The 18060-nt window shown below is 44.8% G+C and overlaps 1 protein-coding gene across 2 annotated transcripts in view; it reads left to right on the top strand.

Moving 5' to 3' along the window:
* The first annotated feature begins 4687 nt into the window (after positions 1 to 4687).
* MCM3 (minichromosome maintenance complex component 3) overlaps positions 4688 to 18060 on the top strand; it is a 30230-nt gene continuing 16857 nt past the window's right edge. Inside the window, exons 1-6 of one of the 2 annotated variants that reach the window (XM_054977892.1) lie at positions 4688 to 4810; positions 7291 to 7403; positions 8468 to 8676; positions 13404 to 13534; positions 15358 to 15596; positions 17769 to 17877. In XM_054977892.1, the coding sequence (XP_054833867.1) occupies positions 4739 to 4810; positions 7291 to 7403; positions 8468 to 8676; positions 13404 to 13534; positions 15358 to 15596; positions 17769 to 17877 (873 nt within the window). In that variant the 5' untranslated portion in view covers positions 4688 to 4738. The remainder of the gene's footprint in view (positions 4811 to 7290; positions 7404 to 8467; positions 8677 to 13403; positions 13535 to 15357; positions 15597 to 17768; positions 17878 to 18060) is intronic. The other variant, XM_054977901.1, reaches the window with a different exon arrangement.

Below are 18060 nucleotides of genomic sequence, written 5' to 3'. Positions count from 1 at the left end.
TCACCCAGCTGGGATCAGAAGGGGTTGTAACAAACACAAGCTCCCTTAGTATAACCAGCGGAATGACAGTGGATAACCATATGTAAGGGACTAAAACTACCCACAAAATGACTTATTCAAACTATGAATTGTTATATATTTTTGAACTTTTAGTAATTTAAAGTGCCAGAGTGCAAGGTGCTAATAAATACTGGAATATATACATAAATAATCAATACAATTGTATACAATTACTCAATACAATACAAAACGCTGAATGCAAGAATAACATTTGAATTCTTATCAAGCAATGGCCATAGGTAAAGTTCATTCAAACAATTATTTTCAAATAGAATCCTCTTATACACAGGTGTGAAGATACCAGAGTGATCCTGAAGGAGTCTCTGGACAGAAATGGTAAGTGTCCACTGAAACGATGGTTGTTGTGGGTTTTCCGGGCTGTATTGCCGTGGTCTTGGCATTGTAGTTCCTGACGTTTCGCCAGCAGCTGTGGCTGGCATCTTCAGAGGTGTAGCACCAAAATGCCAAGTGTAGCACTACAATGCCAAGACCACGGCAATACAGCCCGGAAAACCCACAACAACCATCGTTCTCCGGCCGTGAAAGCCTTCGACAATACATTGTCCACTGAAACTTTACAAAATGTAAACTTTCGTTTTCTTTCTTTATTATTTGCAGGTGGAAGTGAGCAGATGGAACCACAGATCCACAGACCTGATGAGGAACCAGCTATCAAAGACACTTGTTTCCAAGCTGTAGGGCCAAGCTACAAGTGACGAATGACACAGGTTGGACACTTGTCAGCTTCCCTCAAGTTTTGATGAGAAATGTAGGCATCCTGGTCTTGCAGCTTGGCTCTCCGACTGCTGTCCAATGGACTTTTCAACTTTCACTTGTCCAACATTCCGCCAAGCTGCCTACATTTCCCATCAAAACTTGAGGGAAGCTGACAAGTGTCCAACCTGTGTCATTCGTCACTTGTAGTTTGGCCCGTAGTTTCATCAAGAGTCAGTAGATGCCAACCTGCATCTATAATGCAATACTCATACTTTCATATACATATTCTTAGAATGAATTAATAGTGTTGTTGGAAGAAATGCAATAATGAGGGTAATTTTGCTCACTGTTGGTGGGAATGTCCCTTGATATCTCGATTTTGGTCAGAAATACTAAATATTATTAAGGAAATAACAGGGTACAGTGTCCCTATGTCACCAAAAGTAATCTTCTTGGGACTCTGGGATCAGACATCGATCCCAAATGTTAGAAGAGACCTTATCAACTCTCTCCTGGTGGCAGCTAGGAGTGCAATAGCAACCAAATGGAAAGACCAATCTCCACCTACTACAGAACTTTGGTTTACAAAAATCTGGAACCATTTGATAATGGAAAAAATAACTGATAATCTTACATCAGACGGAATATCAGTCTTCGGGATCAAACTTCTGGGAAAAATGGATCCCATTTTATGAATTCATAGAAGCAAGAGATCTGCAACCTCCCTCTTCACACCACTCATTGTTAATGTATTAAAGTTGAAGCACTGTGTTAATATTTGTAAATGCAATGTATTATATTGGTTTGTTGTTTAATTATTGTTACAGTTCTAAAATTGAATAAAAATATATATTTAAAAAAAAGAATGAATTAATAGTGCTTGCAACCCCCCCTTCTCTCTTTCATTTTTCCATCTTTGCTGAAAGTTGCTTCAGAACAACATAACTGACCAAAAATGTTTCTCTTTTCTCATTTGCCTAGGGAACTTAGATAAGGCCACACATTCTTTAGGCTATTGTCTCATGAGAAGGGAGAAATAGATACGAGAAGAATATATTCACTCCCTCTGGATTCTAAGGTTTAGAAGTCAGCAAAAATGAGAAATTCAAGTCAGCAATAGGTAGTGACCAAATAAGAAGAATGAAAAGGTTACATTGATCGCAAGACTAGTTAGAGAACTAAGTAGCCAATTGAAAGAACTGTAGAGATCAGATGAATGTAATGACCAATTGCAAAATAATCTGCAGGCAGTTCCTTTAGTACCGAAAAAACGTCTTTAAAACTGCCTGTAAGCTTTATCTTCTTTGGTACTTTCAAGGCTCCTTTGAAAGCTGGGTGCCCATATTGCAATATTCAATACTATCATTGAAAGAAGCACTTGGCTGTCTCCTCTTTTTGCTCTGAAGAATCTGGGTAAGGGCAGAAGGGCACTTTTTGTGTAACAATCAGATGGTGGTTGGATTTCACAACCATGGCATATGATTAAGAAAATCATTAATAAATATTGGAGCCTCATACAGGACATTCTGGGATGTGAAAGACGCCCCCCACCCCACGGTGGATTTTAGAAAGACTAGAAGTCTGAAAGATTTTCTGGAGTATTCAGATCAAAGAGTACCTAGACCACTTACTCCCCACATTGTAGGTCACTTTCCCTGCCGGGCATGCCAATTTGTTTTGCAAGGCTCTGTCACAGGGATCCCCTGCCCCTACCCCCCACTTTCCTGGCCAGCGGGGGGGGGGCACGCACCTTCCATGCACCCCCCCCCCGTGGTGCTGCACGCTCCAGCGCACAGCAGCCACCAGGATTGGGCTTGTTTTGGCCCGGATCAGGGCCACTGTGGAGCACGGGAGTGCTCGGGGCCCAAAACGGGCCCGATCCATGTCAAAATGGGCCCAATCCGCGCCGCAGATCGGGCCCATTTTGACACAGATCGGGCCTATTTTGGGTTGCTGCGAAGTGCAGGAGCATTCCTGCGCTCTGCAGCAGCCCCCAACAGCGTGATCCAGGGGCTGCATGATGACGTCACTTCCCAGAAGTGACGTAATCACGCTTGCACGAGCACACACACATGCGTGCTCTGCGCACGAGCACCCCCCTCTCAGGTAAGAGCCAGGCCACTGGGAGATTGAGGGGGCCTGGCAACCCTAGCTCTGTGGTGGTCATCAATGAAGGATGGATTACCATTCACCTTCAGTCTTTTTCCACCTGTCAGACTGAAGGTGTGGTATACCTCATTATATGCCCTTGTGATAAACTTGATGTGGGTTTTGTTGCCAGTATATTCATTATGGTCTCAGTGGTTACTGGGGCAGGAGTGAGGGCTATCTACGTACCTTTAACTTTAATACCAGCCAGTCAAGATGAGGCCTACTAGCATAGTAACGCGTCACCCAGTGGCCCCTTGTTGTAACTGCAGGCTTCACCAAACAGAAAGGGTTGGCCCCTTTACTAACTGGCTTTGCGCAACTGCCTTTAAATGCTTTTTTTAAAAATTGAACCATTCCTTTGATTTATTTCTGTTTTATATTTATTAACACAATCCATTTTGGATCAGTATCCTGACCCAGTGTTCCAGGATAAATGAAGAAATGTTTGCGGAATCGTTCACAACTATAGAAACTGTATCTAAGACTGTTAAAAGTTATAGCAATTCATCGTGTTGTTTAGAAAAGCTAATTTCATTTCTCTGCAATAATAATCAAATTAGTTTTTTTAATAGGCATTAGTATCAAACCCATGAAGATTTCTTTTTATTGTTCAAAGAAAGTAAATATTTCAAAACCAATGTTCGATGTTCGACCTGTCAATCATCAAAATCATAGGCTAACATAGAAATCACTGCCATACTTTATTTATAATCTGCTTTACTCACTGACATTCAAGGTAGATTAAATAGATTAAATTAACACAATCAATAAGTTAGGATGAGACATCCAATAAGCAATGTAATAGGACCCGGATAACAGATTTATAATTTCGTAGAAAAAGAGCTGCAGGAACTCATTAGCATAACTTATTGGCATATGCCACACCCCTTGCCATCACAGGAAGTGTGTCACTAGCATAACTGATTTGCATATGCCACACCCCCTGACCTCACCTATCCTGGCTGTTTTGGACCCAATCTTGGTCATTCAGAGCCAAAATTGGGCCCCAAATGGCAGAAAAGGGCTGAAAATGGCTGAAAAAGGGCCCAAATTGGTCAAGATTGGGCCACTGCTGAGCGGGAGGAGTGACCCACCACCTGTAAGAAGCCCAATCCTGGCGTTTTGGGGCCAATCCAGGCCAAAATGGGCCCCAAATGGCCAAAAATCAGGTGGGCAGGGCCACCTGACATGTGACCTCTTCGGAGAACTACTGCATCCCCCCTCAAAATACGCCCTGTTTATACTGAATCAGACCCTTGGGCTATGATTTGATACTAACTCTAATTACCAAAAAAAAGATTAGCAGGGGGAAACAATGACATTATAAAGCCAAATTCAGTCAAATAGCCTATTGCCAGTTCGAAGACAAAAACATAGTAGAGCTTATAAACTACAGTTTATAACTGCCAATAAACTACAGTTCCCATCATGCATGTCGATTAAACGTCCTCTTCGCCTATTTAGGTCAATGGGCAAAGTGTGATTCAAAGACTACATTTCCCATAAAACATCTCGCCGGAACGTCACCCTAAAACTCCCAACCTCCCGTCTCTTATCCTCCTCCATTGGCTAGCCTCACAGAGTGTTCGCGCGCTCTTAATAAAGGGGGGAAAACAGTCCCATTGCGCTTCGTTCTGATTGGTGAAGCGGCCTCACACTTGACCAATGAGAAGAAGGGGGTGGGCAAAGGAACGTCCTAACCACGCCCCCTTCCCCTTGGCGGGAAAATGTGTCGGTTTTTCGCGCCAAAGGCGGGGCTAGGAGAGGTCTAGGTTTAAGTGTGGGGAAAGTGCTTTGGAAGTACGTCGGAATGGCGGCTCCCGTGGACGATGCGGAACTGCGAGAAGCTCAGCGAGACTACCTGGATTTCTTGGACGACGAGGTGAGAGAGGGCTTGCGGGGAGGAGGTCGTGTTTAGCCTGCATCCCAGAAGGGGTCTGCTGTGCTAAGTGTACTTGCGAGTTTCAAGAGCATCTCTGAGCATGTGCAGAGTACTTCCAAAACCGGGGGTTAGGAGGCAGTCTTAGGCAGGGTTTCAGGCTTCCGAACTGGGGATTCCTGGAGATGTGGAGAGTGGAACCTGGGGAGAGGAGGGACCTCAGCGCGGTATAATGCCATTGAAGCTCCCCTTCCCCCCAAGCACAGCTTTCTCGAGGGGAACTGATCTCTGTGGCCTGGAACTCAGTTCTCACCCAGTGTGTGTGTGTGATGAGTATCCTTGGAACCCCGAAACGATCATGAACATTTGAAGCGGCCTTACATCACGTTACGTCATTGGCCTGTGAGAGTTAGGATTGCCTGGCTGTGCCTGGCAGCAGCTCTTCCGGGCCCCAGGAGAAGTCTTTCCTGTCACTTGCCGCCTGCTCCTTTTAGCTGGAGAGGACGGGGATCAAACCTGGGACCTTCTGCAGGCCAAGCAGTGGCCCTTTTTGCATAGGAAAAAAGGTGATGGGGGTCGGTGATGTGATTTTTATTTTATTCAATTTATATTCTGCTCTCCCTGCAAGCAGGCTTAGAGTGGATCACAGGCAGTAATAAACGCAATAAAAACAGATAGGATAAATTAGATTAAAACATATCAGTCAGTACAATAAAGTCTAAAATGAAAGTCGTGCCCATATTGCACAGTATTAAGTCTGGTGATGTGGAAATTATGCAAAATTTCCACATCACCAAAATATGACGGAAATTATGCATGGTATGGAGAGAGGCAAGCTTACCCTGTAATGGTTGTTGTGGATTTTCTAGGCTGTATTGCCGTGGTCTTGGTATTGTAGCCCGGAAAATCCACAATAACCATTGTTCTCCGGCCGTGAAAGCCTTCGACAATATATTACCCTGTAATACTTGGGGTCACCCAATGTAACTGGTTGAGAGACAGATCATAGGGTTGGAAGGGACCTCTAAGGTCATCTAGTCCAACTTACCTGCACAGTGCAGGAACTTCACAACTACCGCCCCAACTGCCCCAGTGGCCCCTGTTCCATGCCCAGAAGATGACAAAACACCTCCAGGATCCCTAGCCAAACTGGCCTGGGGAAAATTGCTACCTGGCCCCAAGGTGGCAATCGGCATTATCCTGGGCATGTAAAAAGAGACTATACCCTTGCAATAACAAGAGAAGGAAATGTACTAACTTAATCCAAGCAGGAACCAGAAGGGTATTTTTCTTTATTTATATGTGTAATTTATACCCAGTCTTTTATCCTCAATGGGGACCCAAAGCGGCTTTCATCATTCTCCCTTCTCCAATTTATCCTCACAACAGCCCTGTGAGGTAGGCTAGACAGAGTGTGACTGAGCTTTTGTTGCAGATTAAGGATTTGAAACAAGGTTCCCCAGATGCTAGCCTGAAACTAGAGTTTGGACAACTCAGGTTCATTTCCCCACTTGGTCACAGAAACTTGTTGGGCGACCTTGAGCCAGTCACACACTTGGCCGAACCTGCCTCACAGGTTTGTTGTGAGGATAAAATGGAGACAAGGAGATCAGCGCAAGCCTCTTGGGGTCCCTGTTGGGGAGAAAAACAGGGTTTAAGGGAAGTAAATCAGTTAATAAAATTGTAGCCAAATGGGGCCCAGAAGTGCAATGCCTCTGACTGTCAGAGGCTGACCAGCAGTTAGCATCTGGCAAGGGCTGTTGCTAGCAGGCCGTACCTCTGAACTTTCTGGTGACATCTGACTGGCCTCAGTTGGAAATAGGATGCTGGGCTAGACTGATCGTTGGTCGGCATGACTACTTTCCTTGTTCCTTTGGTGACTACTCTTGGTGACCGTCCTAAGGGATCAAAATAGCTTCTGCAAAGAGAGATGCTGTGAAAGGATGGAACGCAGAACCACTCTTCCCTGCATCCCAGGTACCCTGTAGGGGAATGCTTGAAATTGCTTTGGGAACTGATCACTTCTCCGTGTTCCAGATGGGCTAAGGATTCTTCATTGTCACGCCAGCTGTCTTGAGTTGGGATGCTTGGAACCCCCTTAGAGTGGTATAATGTTTTCTTTCTTTTAGAGGGAGAAAGGAAGGGGGGCACTCTGGCCCCTCTTTGAAAAAGTTCAGCCTATGGCTGGTGATGAAAGACAAGAACGCATGCTGGGATCTAGATCCTCCATGCCTTCCTGATGGGAATCACAATCACCATAATTCTGTCGCTACTTCCATTGTGCCAAAAATATTTGCCCTTTTGTCGCTGTATTAAATAGCAAGTGTGTTGCTTTGAACACACTTTATGAGAAGGGGAAATAATTTTATTCAAAACATGCACTAGTTTGATGAGGAAGCTTTTCTTGTCCTGATGGAAGCAGCAGCTTTGTGAATAGCGTTGGATCAAAAATAAGAATCTTGTGGGGCTGCTTTTTGTTACAGGAGGACCAGGGGATTTACCAGAGTAAAGTCCGGAGCATGATTAGTGACAATGAGTACCGCTTGATTGTTAATATCAATGATCTCCGAAGGAAGAATGAGAAGAGAGCAAATCGGTATGTTTTCAATTCAATAAGTGTGGATATGCAAGATTTATTCTTTGATAACGGGCGACACTTAGATTGCTTCCTCATGGAGGCTGAGATTTGGGAGGAGTATTCACATTAGGTAGTCCCCTAACCAGGGCTTTTTTCTGGGGAAAAAGGTGGTGGAACTCAGCGGGTTGCCCTCGGGGAAAATGGTCACATGGCTGGTGGCCCCGCCCCCTGATCTCCAGACAGAGGGGAGTTGAGATTGCCCTCGCAGAGGGCAATCTCAACTCCCCTCTGTCTGGAGATCAGGGGGCGGGGCCACCAGCCATGTGACCATTTTCTAGAGGTTCCAGAACTCCATTCCCCTGCGTTCCCCCTGAAAAAAAGCCCTGGCAAGGCCTATCCACTTACTGCTTTCTCACTGGTTTGCTGCAATCTTTCTCAAATCTGGTTTAATATAGTATTTTTGGAAAGTCTAAATGTGCATATGCCACACGGATAAGAAAGTGTACATTTATTGCATGTTCCCCCCCCCCCCATCAACACCATTGTTTTTCCATCAGTATCCCATCCCAGCTGCCATTTCTTCTGTTGCCAGTGGGCTTTTTCATTTTTTTAAAAAAATTGGCAATTAGTATATCAATCATTATATTAAGTGATGAATTAGGTCCTCTGAATTCCCAGCTATTGTTTAAAGTGGGTCTCTAAGGTCTTTCCCTTTATATATCTGCAACAAAAAGAACTAGTGGCATAACTTTTTTATAAAAATGAAAGCTGGGAACTTGGAGGAACTATTAGATGATTCTTTGCAGTGGCAACGAAAGCTGCACAGAGAATCACTGCTGTGTAGAAGCAGCCTGGGTTGATCAGGAATGATTCAGTCAAGAGGGAAACAAGTACCGGAGAACATTCATTAGTTGGAAAGTCTTGATGGAAATTCGTAGTGTTCAGGGTGAATGGCAGAAGAAGTTGATGCTGCTGAACCTCACATGGTAACTGTAAGGCTGGCATAGCTGTGGGAACTGATGCCCATGGATAACATTGGCTCTGGCAGCAGAGCTGACGGGTCTGGTTCCTCTTTCCTTCAGCCTGCTGAACAATGCCTTTGAAGAGATGGTGGCGTTCCAGCGTGCCCTGAAAGACTTGGTTGCTTCTGTGGACACCACATACTCTAAGCAACATGAAGAGTTTTACATCGGTCTTGAGGGTAGCTTCGGGTCAAAGCATGTGACACCCCGGACTCTGACGTCCCAGTTTCTCAGCTGCGTTGTCTGCGTGGAGGGCATTGTGACAAAATGTGAGTGAAAAAGCCCCAGGGGGCTGAAGTGCAAAATGCAGAGCAGTGCGTTGGGACCTGGATACCAAAAGGGTAGGGAAATAGTAAGGAGAGAGGAGAGTGCTACACTCCTCCGTCTGATCTGATCATCTCTTAACTGGCTTTGCATTTTCTGGCTCTCATGGGCTTAGGAGTTACCAGCCGGGCGGGTGGAATATGCTTGGATCCTTTATCGTGTGTGCTTTGGGAGATGCTAGTGAAGAGCATAACCAAGTAGAAATATGGTATGGTGGGTCAGAACTACGTTTGATGTCAGCAAACAGATTTTTGATGAATGATCATAATTTTGGTGTGGCGCATTTGTGTTGAGAAAACTCGTCTCAGTACACAGTTATGTGAGGAAGAACCAGCAGGGTGGAAAGGTTAGGAACCATTCCAACTGCTGAGTTTTTCCCCAGTGCAAGCCTTGTTTGTACTGCAAAATGTTCATTTGAGGGGTGCTTAACTCTTCCTAGCCCTACTGATTCCCCTTGCCTCTGCAAACAACCTGCATGGATACTGTTTTTGCCTCTTAAGGCTAGCTTCGGGGAGGGTATTTTCAGGGAAAAATTGGCAGGCAGGGTGTGATTTGTCCTTCCTCTGCCCAATCAGCTCTTGGGTCAAGAATAAGCTTTAGCATTTGAGTATCAAGAAATAAGGTGGGATAGATATGCTTTAAATAAATAAAGCAAATAAAACTTTTCCAGCTTCGGAACTAGGTGGGTGCAGGTGGGGAATTGGTGGTGGTGGAGGGGGGAAAGCAGCCAGCGCTTACAGGGGAAAATTGGGGTGGGAAGGGTTAAACCCCCCCACCTTGCCTGTCAGATCCTGTTATCATCAGTAGCCAGGTGCTTGCAGAACATCTGTCAGTGGCGCAGGTGTTCAGCATGGCGGATTCATTTTAGTGCAGAGTAGATGCAGAGTTTGTCTATAGCCATAGGCCATCACAAATTTTCCAAACATCACATCAGCTAATAAACAGTTAACTTCCAGTATCACAATTTAAAAAGGTTAATTAAAACAGTAAAGTACACCAAACTATCCCAGAAGTCACGAAACAGCCTCATTCAGTACCACCTTAGATCTTATCTTCTTGGCTTCAAGTGCAAACTGAGAGACCCTGTAAGACACGTGATTATCTGTGTCAGATAACAAGAACACAAATCTTCTCGATTTCAGAATACGTGTTTGTGGCTGGCAGGATTCTGGCCAAGAATTTAGCTCTGGGCACACGGTATAATGGACAGTAAAGTAGGTCGTGGGGAAGGTTCCCCGCTGTAGATGATCCACAGATGCAGCTGCCGTGTTCCAGAGGGATGTGAGAATATCGCCCTGCCGAAAGAGCTGATTGCATTGTCTGAAAGTGCAGAGCGGTGAAAGACATGCTGAGATTATAATGAGAAATGCTGGCTAGGTAGATGGATCTTAAGTGATCAAATTTAATTAATTTATACCAAGGAGCTGCCTTGGATTTTAATATCGATAGCCGATCCATCACTGCATCTGACTTGTAAATCCACTCCCTACGTGGGAAGAAGTTGGCTGAGACCCCTAACAGGTCGTCAGGGGATGGTGTACCTTTGGCAAATGGTGGAAAGAAAGCCAGGGCGTGGGGGGTCTTTAGAGAGCAAAAAATGTGCTGATCGGCTGCTTAGGAAGTCAGAACTGGTAAATTTGATCCTTTTCCAGTACTTTAAAACTGCAAGGTGTACCCGCGCCCTAAGGGAGGGGAGTCCTGTTTCGGCTCTCATCAGAGCAGCAGGAGCGCCTTTGGGTAAAGCCAAAATCCTTCTCAAAAATTGAGTTTGGATTACCTCAAGACTGGTTAGAATATCCTCCTTCCAACCCCACACTTCAGCTCCATATAGGAGGTGTGGGACGACCTTGCTCTTAAATAATTTCAGTGCTGGATCTATCAGTCAACCCCCCCACCCTTTGTATGAAAAAAATGTATGCTTGTCCCTACAATCCTTAATGCTGAGGATTCAACCATCACCAGGTGTGTCTTCCAGTTCAGAGTCTCCTTAAAGGTATTTAAAGGAGCTGCATTGTTGGATTGGGTTGCCAAGGATGCTCCAGTGGGAAATTTTTGGCTTTCTAGCCTGCCTGCCCTGCGAGCGGGCTCAGGGTGGGTTACAACAATAAAAATAATAGACAATAAAATAGGAAACAGTAATACAGTCAATGCACCTACATTTCAAATCCAAGATGGGCCCTGTAATGATTTCAAATGTGTATGTGTGTCTTTAAATGCTTGGTGTGGTACAGATGAAGAGTGGAGGCGAAAGAGAGGGGTGATGGAGTGAGATGATTGGCAGATGACTGGGAGGGTGGGTGGAGTGAACTGCAGTTTCAGTTACTGGGTGATTCCGCACGAATGGTTTTCCCTGCTTCAGCTTCTAAATGACCTCGATTTTTTCTTGTGTTTCCACACGTGGGAAGGTGATCCTAGCAGCAGATTCCAAGTCACTGCACGTTTTGTCCATTTTTTTCCATCCTGCTTTCCCCCGACTTATTTGTCCATGCGCAGCAGATTAGGGATTTTAATCATGCGGAATTCTTTATCCGATGTTCTCCCCACCCTTGCCCTTTTCTCTCGCCCCTCGAATCAACTTAATTTGATTGGCCAATCGTGTTTTCTAAGCTACACCCACTACCCTTTCCCTTCCCCTCTTTTTTTTAAAAAAAAATGTAAAAAAAGTTGCAACGTTTCTACAAATCTATGCAGAAACATATCCTGTGTCACATGACAACAGCTGACCAATAACGGGTCCATTTTACAACACGCCAAATTTGTTACTTGTTGCTCGCTGACAGCTGACAGCTTCTGAGGTAGAGTGAAAGTGTGATGGAGGGACTTCAGCGTTCAACTAGTGGTCTAGGCATTTCATGGAGGGAGAAAGAGACTGTCCTCAACACAACACCTATCACTAAACCACACGGGGTCATTGGTAACAATTTTCCCTCCAAATGCCAATAGTCAATACTCTTCCACAATATCGGCGGGAAGTGCTCTGGCCTATCCAATATGTTTATTTGATGCAACGTTTATGTGTAGCAACTTTTTTTGTGAGAATTTTTTTTCTAATGTGTTGGTTTGATGCAACGTTTATGTGTAGCAATGTTTTTTTGGGGGGGGGAATAAAAAAAAATGAAGATGTGCATCATTCGACACTTCCCCCGGAAAAAGCGATGAGGAATCGATTTTTATCCTGTCAAAAATTCCTCATGATGGACTTTGAGCCGATGAAATGTGCGAAACAAAAGCCTAATGTGGAATCGGGGAGAAGTGGATTCGTAGGACTCCACCGCGGCGTGACTGCTCAGAAAGTCCGATCAAAATTGATCATGCGGAATCCCCCACTGAGTGGAGAGAAAAGATTCAGTCAGGGCAAGAGAGGCAAGCTGTGCGCAGCCTGAGTGTGTTTAAGCGTTTCTGAGAGAACTAGTGGAAATCTGAACTCTGTGTGTCTGAGAGAAACTAAAGCAGGCAAACTGTGTGTGCAGCCTGAGAGAGAAAGTTTATGAAGATCTGAGTGACTGTGCCTATGAAAAGAAACTTTAAGAACAGATAACGCTCTTTGAAACCATCAAGCTTAAGAAATAATATGAAACTGATACCCTTTTTGTAAAAATAAACGTTTATTTTGGGGTTTTTTATCCCAGAATTATTCCTATATCCCATTCCTTTCCTCAGGGCCACATACTACCACGAAGGAGCCTGATGCCTGGGCCCATTATTAAAGGGGAAGTTTAAATTATTTTGGAATATAATTCCTGGTGACAGCAATGTACCAGAGGGTGTAAAAGAAGAAAAGGGTTAAAGGCAAAATCTAACTGAAAGACAGAAAGGGGCTCGTAACCAGCCCCTTCTGTTTTCCCTGACCATACCGGGGGGGGGGGGGATGCATTTAAAATCATCAAACTCATCCAATTGTGGCTTCACATGTGGGAGGCGGATAGCTATATAGCTCCCACCCATGACAGGAGACCAGTAGGGAGGCATTGTTAGATAATAGCCTCTGCCATATGCTTGGCAGAACATCTCCGTCTTACAGGCCTGCCGAAAAGATGTAAGGTCTTGGCAGGCTCAGGTATCCTCTGACAGAGCGTTCCACCAGGTTGGGGCTAGGATTGAAAAAGCCCTGCCCCTGGTTGAGGCCAGCCAGGCCTCCCTGGGGCCAGGGACCACTAGCAGATGTTTTCCTGCCGATCTCCAGGGTACATATGGAGAGAGGCGGTCCCTCAGGTATACTAGTCCCAGTCCGTTTAGAATAATTCTGTCTAGAAGAGGAAGCTCACGTTCTGTCCAAAGTTTCTTGCCTTGTACACTTGATACAGGTCAAGGGGCAAGAATGTCAACACACCTCTGGAACAGAACATGCCTCTCTTCGATGAGAGTTCTTCTGAGGGTAGGTGTTACTGAACAGCAGAAAACCTTCTTGGAGCACCAGTGGAAAATTACTCTTTCATCCTTTCTGTACTCAGGGTGGTTTTACAGCATATTGAAAATGGCTTTAGGATTACAGTCTCATTTGAGAGTCAGTCCTGCTATACTCATTAAGACAGTTTTGAGGCATCATGCATACGAATAGCTCTAGATATAAAACTTACTATGCTCTGAAACTGAGTTTTGCAGTTTAGTCAGTGAATATCTGGGGCGAGTGCTGGTCAAAACAGTTACCCCCCTCCCATGCTTCTCTCCCCAGGTTCTTTGGTGCGCCCCAAAATTGTCCGCAGTGTGCATTACTGCCCAGCTACCAAGAAGACCATTGAGCGTCGGTATACAGATATGACATCTCTGGAAGCTTTTCCATCCACTGCCGTTTACCCCACAAAGGTGAGACAAAGGAGGGGTGTGTGCGTGTCCGTGTGTGGGCAAGCGTGCACATCCTTGCTGGAGGGAAGCTTCAAACTTGTGCCAAAAGTGTAAATATTTTAATTAATGCATTTTAAAAAGTGGATAAACTTTGCTTGATAGAGGGGTAAGATCCACTGAATTCATTGTGGCTTGATTCCAAAATGCAGAATTAATGTCTTGTGCCTTAAACTTTAGTAAATGGAAAAATTGGCTTGTTTGGGACTAAAAATTCATTAATATTAATCATGTGATGAAGGGAAAAAGAAACAAGCTTGTTTGGGACCCAAAATTGCTAAAACAATGATCTGGTAAGCAAGGCAGAGTTGTGGACTTTGTACATTTATGTTGGCCGTGGCCTTTGGGTTGGCTAAAAAGTGAATCTGAGTGGATGGGCATGCCTCGACAGGAAATGTCTTTTCCACCAAAATGCAGAAGGGCTCCAGCGGGTACAGCAGAAACGCTAACCAAAGGGAACACCACCACCCCCCTCCAGAGATAGAGAATAATCAGTTTGTATAATTTACAAAGTGCAAACATGATGACAATGCTCAACTATTATATAGTAATAAGCATCAAAACATTCCTAATATCTGCTGGGTGGTACAAAACTCAGTCCACTAGATACATTCAGTAATTCTCATATAGAAATACTCCAATAAATATATCCATTAAATCCTATACAAAAGTATCAAAAAGCTTATGTAACCAGTTCGAAAAGAACATCCAACTGGTGGAAAATCCTTAATAGTTTACAGGAAGAATCTCCTTTTCCAAACAGAGCAAGTAAATATACATTGTTATAAATGCCAAGTTGATTCCTGTTGTATATAGGTCATTATCCACCAGTCAAGAGATATATTCTGGAGCAATCACACAAATTGCAGACTGAGTTTTGTTCCACCCAGTGGATATTAGGAATGTCTTGATTATTACTATATAATAGTCGAGCATTGTCAGGAAATGTATTTTGACAAACGTGCTCTGTTAGAGCTTTAATGGTAGAACATGTGAGCTGCCTGTTCCAGACATGTTGAAGTTATTGAGGCTTGGCTTTCAGAAGGCTCCAAGTTCAATCCCCACCATCTCCAGTTAAAAAGGACCAGGCAGTAGAAGATTTTGAAGACCTCTGCCTCAGTTTCTGGAGAACTGCAGCCAGTCTGAGTAGACAATACTGACCATGATGGAACAATAGTCTGATTTTGTATAAGGCAGCTTCACATGTGTTCAGAAAGGCATGGGTAATGGTTGGCCTTGCCTCGCCTTACCTTCAAGCCATTGCTTTTGCACTGCAGGCTGTAATATGCACTAGTTATAAGGAGGCCTAATGTGCCCAGAATATAGGTTGTCATATTATGAAACATCGAACTTTAAAAAAAAAATTCGTTTTAAGTTTTGCAACATGTATCAAGTCAGGGAATTTGGGGGGTCAAGGGGAGTGGCAAAGAGCTGGGAGGGTGCAGAGGTTCCACCCGCTTCTCTTATTTATTTGAAATATTTATATGCCCGCCTGTCTCCTGAGCATCTCAGGACTTCTGAAAACTTAAATAGATCCCTCCTTGACTCTTGACTACATATAATTTTTTTAAAAGAAAAGTTAGGTTCCTAGAATGCCTAATAGCAAGTTCTGTGTGGGCTCAGAGTTGCTAAATACCTCCAGTAGTGGCTGTAATCGCATACCAGGAAAGCATAGAAAGGAGTCCTCTGCACAGCTCTAAGTGTTTTTCTGTTGCGGTGGTGGAAATGCCTTTTCCGATGTCTCCAAAACACCCCATGACTTGGATTTTCTTATATTGTTCGTGTAGGATGAAGAGAACAACCCCCTTGAGACAGAATACGGCCTGTCTTCCTACAAGGACCATCAAACCATCGCGATCCAAGAGATGCCAGAGAAAGCACCCGCCGGGCAGCTCCCTCGCTCTGTGGATGTCATTTTGGATGACGATTTGGTGGACACGGTCAAGCCAGGGGACAGAGTGCAGGTCATCGGAACCTTCCGTTGCTTGCCAGGGAAGAAAGGGGGCTACACATCGGGGACGTTCAGGTAAACTGGGCAGCGTGCATCTTACTGCTTCGAGCTTGTACCTGGAGTTGATTTAAAAAAAAAAATAATAATTCCCAACCAAACGTGCTTGCTGGCCATCAAAGTTCCTGGATGTGGCTGTAAACATCCAGGTCTCCTTTTTATTTATTTATTTTATTTTCAATTTATATCCTGCCCTCCCCACATTTCCAGCAAGCTCAGGGCAGATTACAGATACGTAGAGGTTAAAATATATAAAACAATTATTATAAATTAGCGACCATATAAACATCCAGCTTTACACAGTTTAAAATACATATATCAACATCAACATAGCAGCACAGAGTTCCACTGACCAAACTCAGATCATCTTCAGAGCATCGTTGCAGTACAGGGATTTTTAAACGGGGGCATTGGTGGTAGGGGGGCCAATCCATCAACAACCGGCCAGGAGGGCTCCACCTAGCACTGCCCATATGCCTGGCGGAACAGCTCCATCTTGCAGGCCCGGCAAAAAGATAACAAATCTTGCCGGGCCTTGGTCTTATTAGACAGAGCGTTCCACCAGGATGGGGCCAGGACCAAAAAGGCCCTGGCCCTGGCCGATGCCAGGCGGGCCTACCTGGGGCAGGGACCTTAAGCGGATGTTTCTCGCTGGAGCGGAGAGTCCCCTGGGGTTCATATGGGGAGAGGCGGTCCCACAGATACGCCGGTCCCAGTCTGCATAGGGATTTATAGGTTAATAATTACCATATCTGCATTGTTTTCATCCTGACAGTTCACAGAATGCCTCTCGTACTGCAGATGTGGTTCTGTTGTGCTAAGCTCACTCCTCCAGTCCTTCAGTGGGGAAAATATCATCAGTTTTAAAAGCTGTGTATGAACGGTATCTAGGCACTCTAGGCATAAAATAGACTCATACCAGATAATCAGTGTGTGTGTGCGGGGGATGAAATGGAGTAACACAATAACCATTTGGCATGGGCTGGAAACTCTTGCCCTGTTCCCTCCAGAGCCGTTTTCCTCAAATCTGAGATTGCTTCAGTTTTAAATGACAAGTTGCAGATCTGAGCAATTGCCTTGGTGGATCCATCGTGACCTAGTCCTCAGCAATGCCCCATGGCTTGTTTCTTGAGGATCTAGCACTCCTTCTATGGTTTGCCTTGCAATCTTTTTTCCAGGTCTTGGTAATTTCTGCCTGCATCTTTCTGGATTGGGCTGTTCACTTGATCTTTCTTGGACAAACTGGTTTCTTCGTTCCTGCTAAGTTTCTGAAATAACGTACAATGCATAGCGCCTCTGTGTTTGCGTAATGTAGTTTAGTGTGTAATACAAAGTCTGTCCATCCATCTTATTCCTGTTCTGCATATCCCATAACTTCCTTGATAACACGCAGTATGCACATTAACACACTGTAACAGTAAAGATGGCGAGCAGACATCTTGCTTCTCCTTTTAATGTTCCCCATAAGAACATGAAGAGCCTCGCTGGGCCTGACCAAAGGCCCACCCAGTCCAGCATTCTGCCGCACAGACCAGCTGCCTCTAGGAAGCCCGCGAGAAAGATGGCTGCAAGGCCAACTGATGTAAAGAGGCATAGTGCCTCTGGCAGTACTGGAGGGAGTAGATATCCATCATGACTCGGAGCCATTGGCAGCCTCTTCCTCTGTGAATTTGTCCACTCCCCTTTTAAAGTCTTTCAGGCTGGCATCCGTCATCACATTCCGCAATTTCTGTGCTGATGTCACTTCTGCCCTGTTTTCATGATCTCCAAAACCGATTTCTCTTGTGCCTTGTTTTCATCTTGCCTTGTTTGTAAGATCTGTGCTACAATTGTTATTACTCTTCTTTCTCCAGTGTAATCACATTTCTCAGGGACTAGCGTGCCTTGGGGTAGGTCGAACCTGTTGGAAGGCAGGCAGATGAGGTTGTCTAGCCGGGGGCTTGAAAAGAGTTCTTTGCATGGTGTGGAAGAGAATGGGATTGTGCTCACCTTCCTCAAATGACGGAGGGGCAGGAGTGCAATTGGGAAGTCACATTATTGGGGCAGCCATTTTGCACAAAGGTCCCACTGCAAATGGAGCAGAGGTGACTGGGTTTAGAGCATTTTTCTTTCCTATGCGGGGGCAGCAGCTTGTCTAGATCTGTTGCAGCGCCAGAGGCAGGATTGTCTTATGTTTTTCCCCCCTCCCAGGACCATTCTGATCGCTTGTCACGTGAAGCAGATGAACAAGGAGGCTCAGCCTACATTCCTGGGAAGTGACATTCCCAAGATAAAGCGGTTTAGCAAAAGCCACTCCAAGGTAAGCCAGGTTGTGCCGACAGGGCCGTTTTGCACTGGTAACTTGAGACAATCCAGGTTCATCAAAGAGTTTTTTGGCAGGCTCTCCACTAAGCACATAGATCAAGATGGGTAACCATGTTAGACTGTCTGTAGCAGTAGAAAAGAGCAAGAGCCCAATAGGACCTATAAGACTAACAAAATT

This window comes from Eublepharis macularius, chromosome 1 (assembly GCF_028583425.1).
Source record: "Eublepharis macularius isolate TG4126 chromosome 1, MPM_Emac_v1.0, whole genome shotgun sequence".
NCBI classification, from domain to species: Eukaryota; Metazoa; Chordata; class Lepidosauria; order Squamata; family Eublepharidae; genus Eublepharis; species Eublepharis macularius.
The sequence above is the reverse complement of the archived record's forward strand: the minus strand, read 5'-3'. Positions and strand labels throughout refer to the sequence as shown.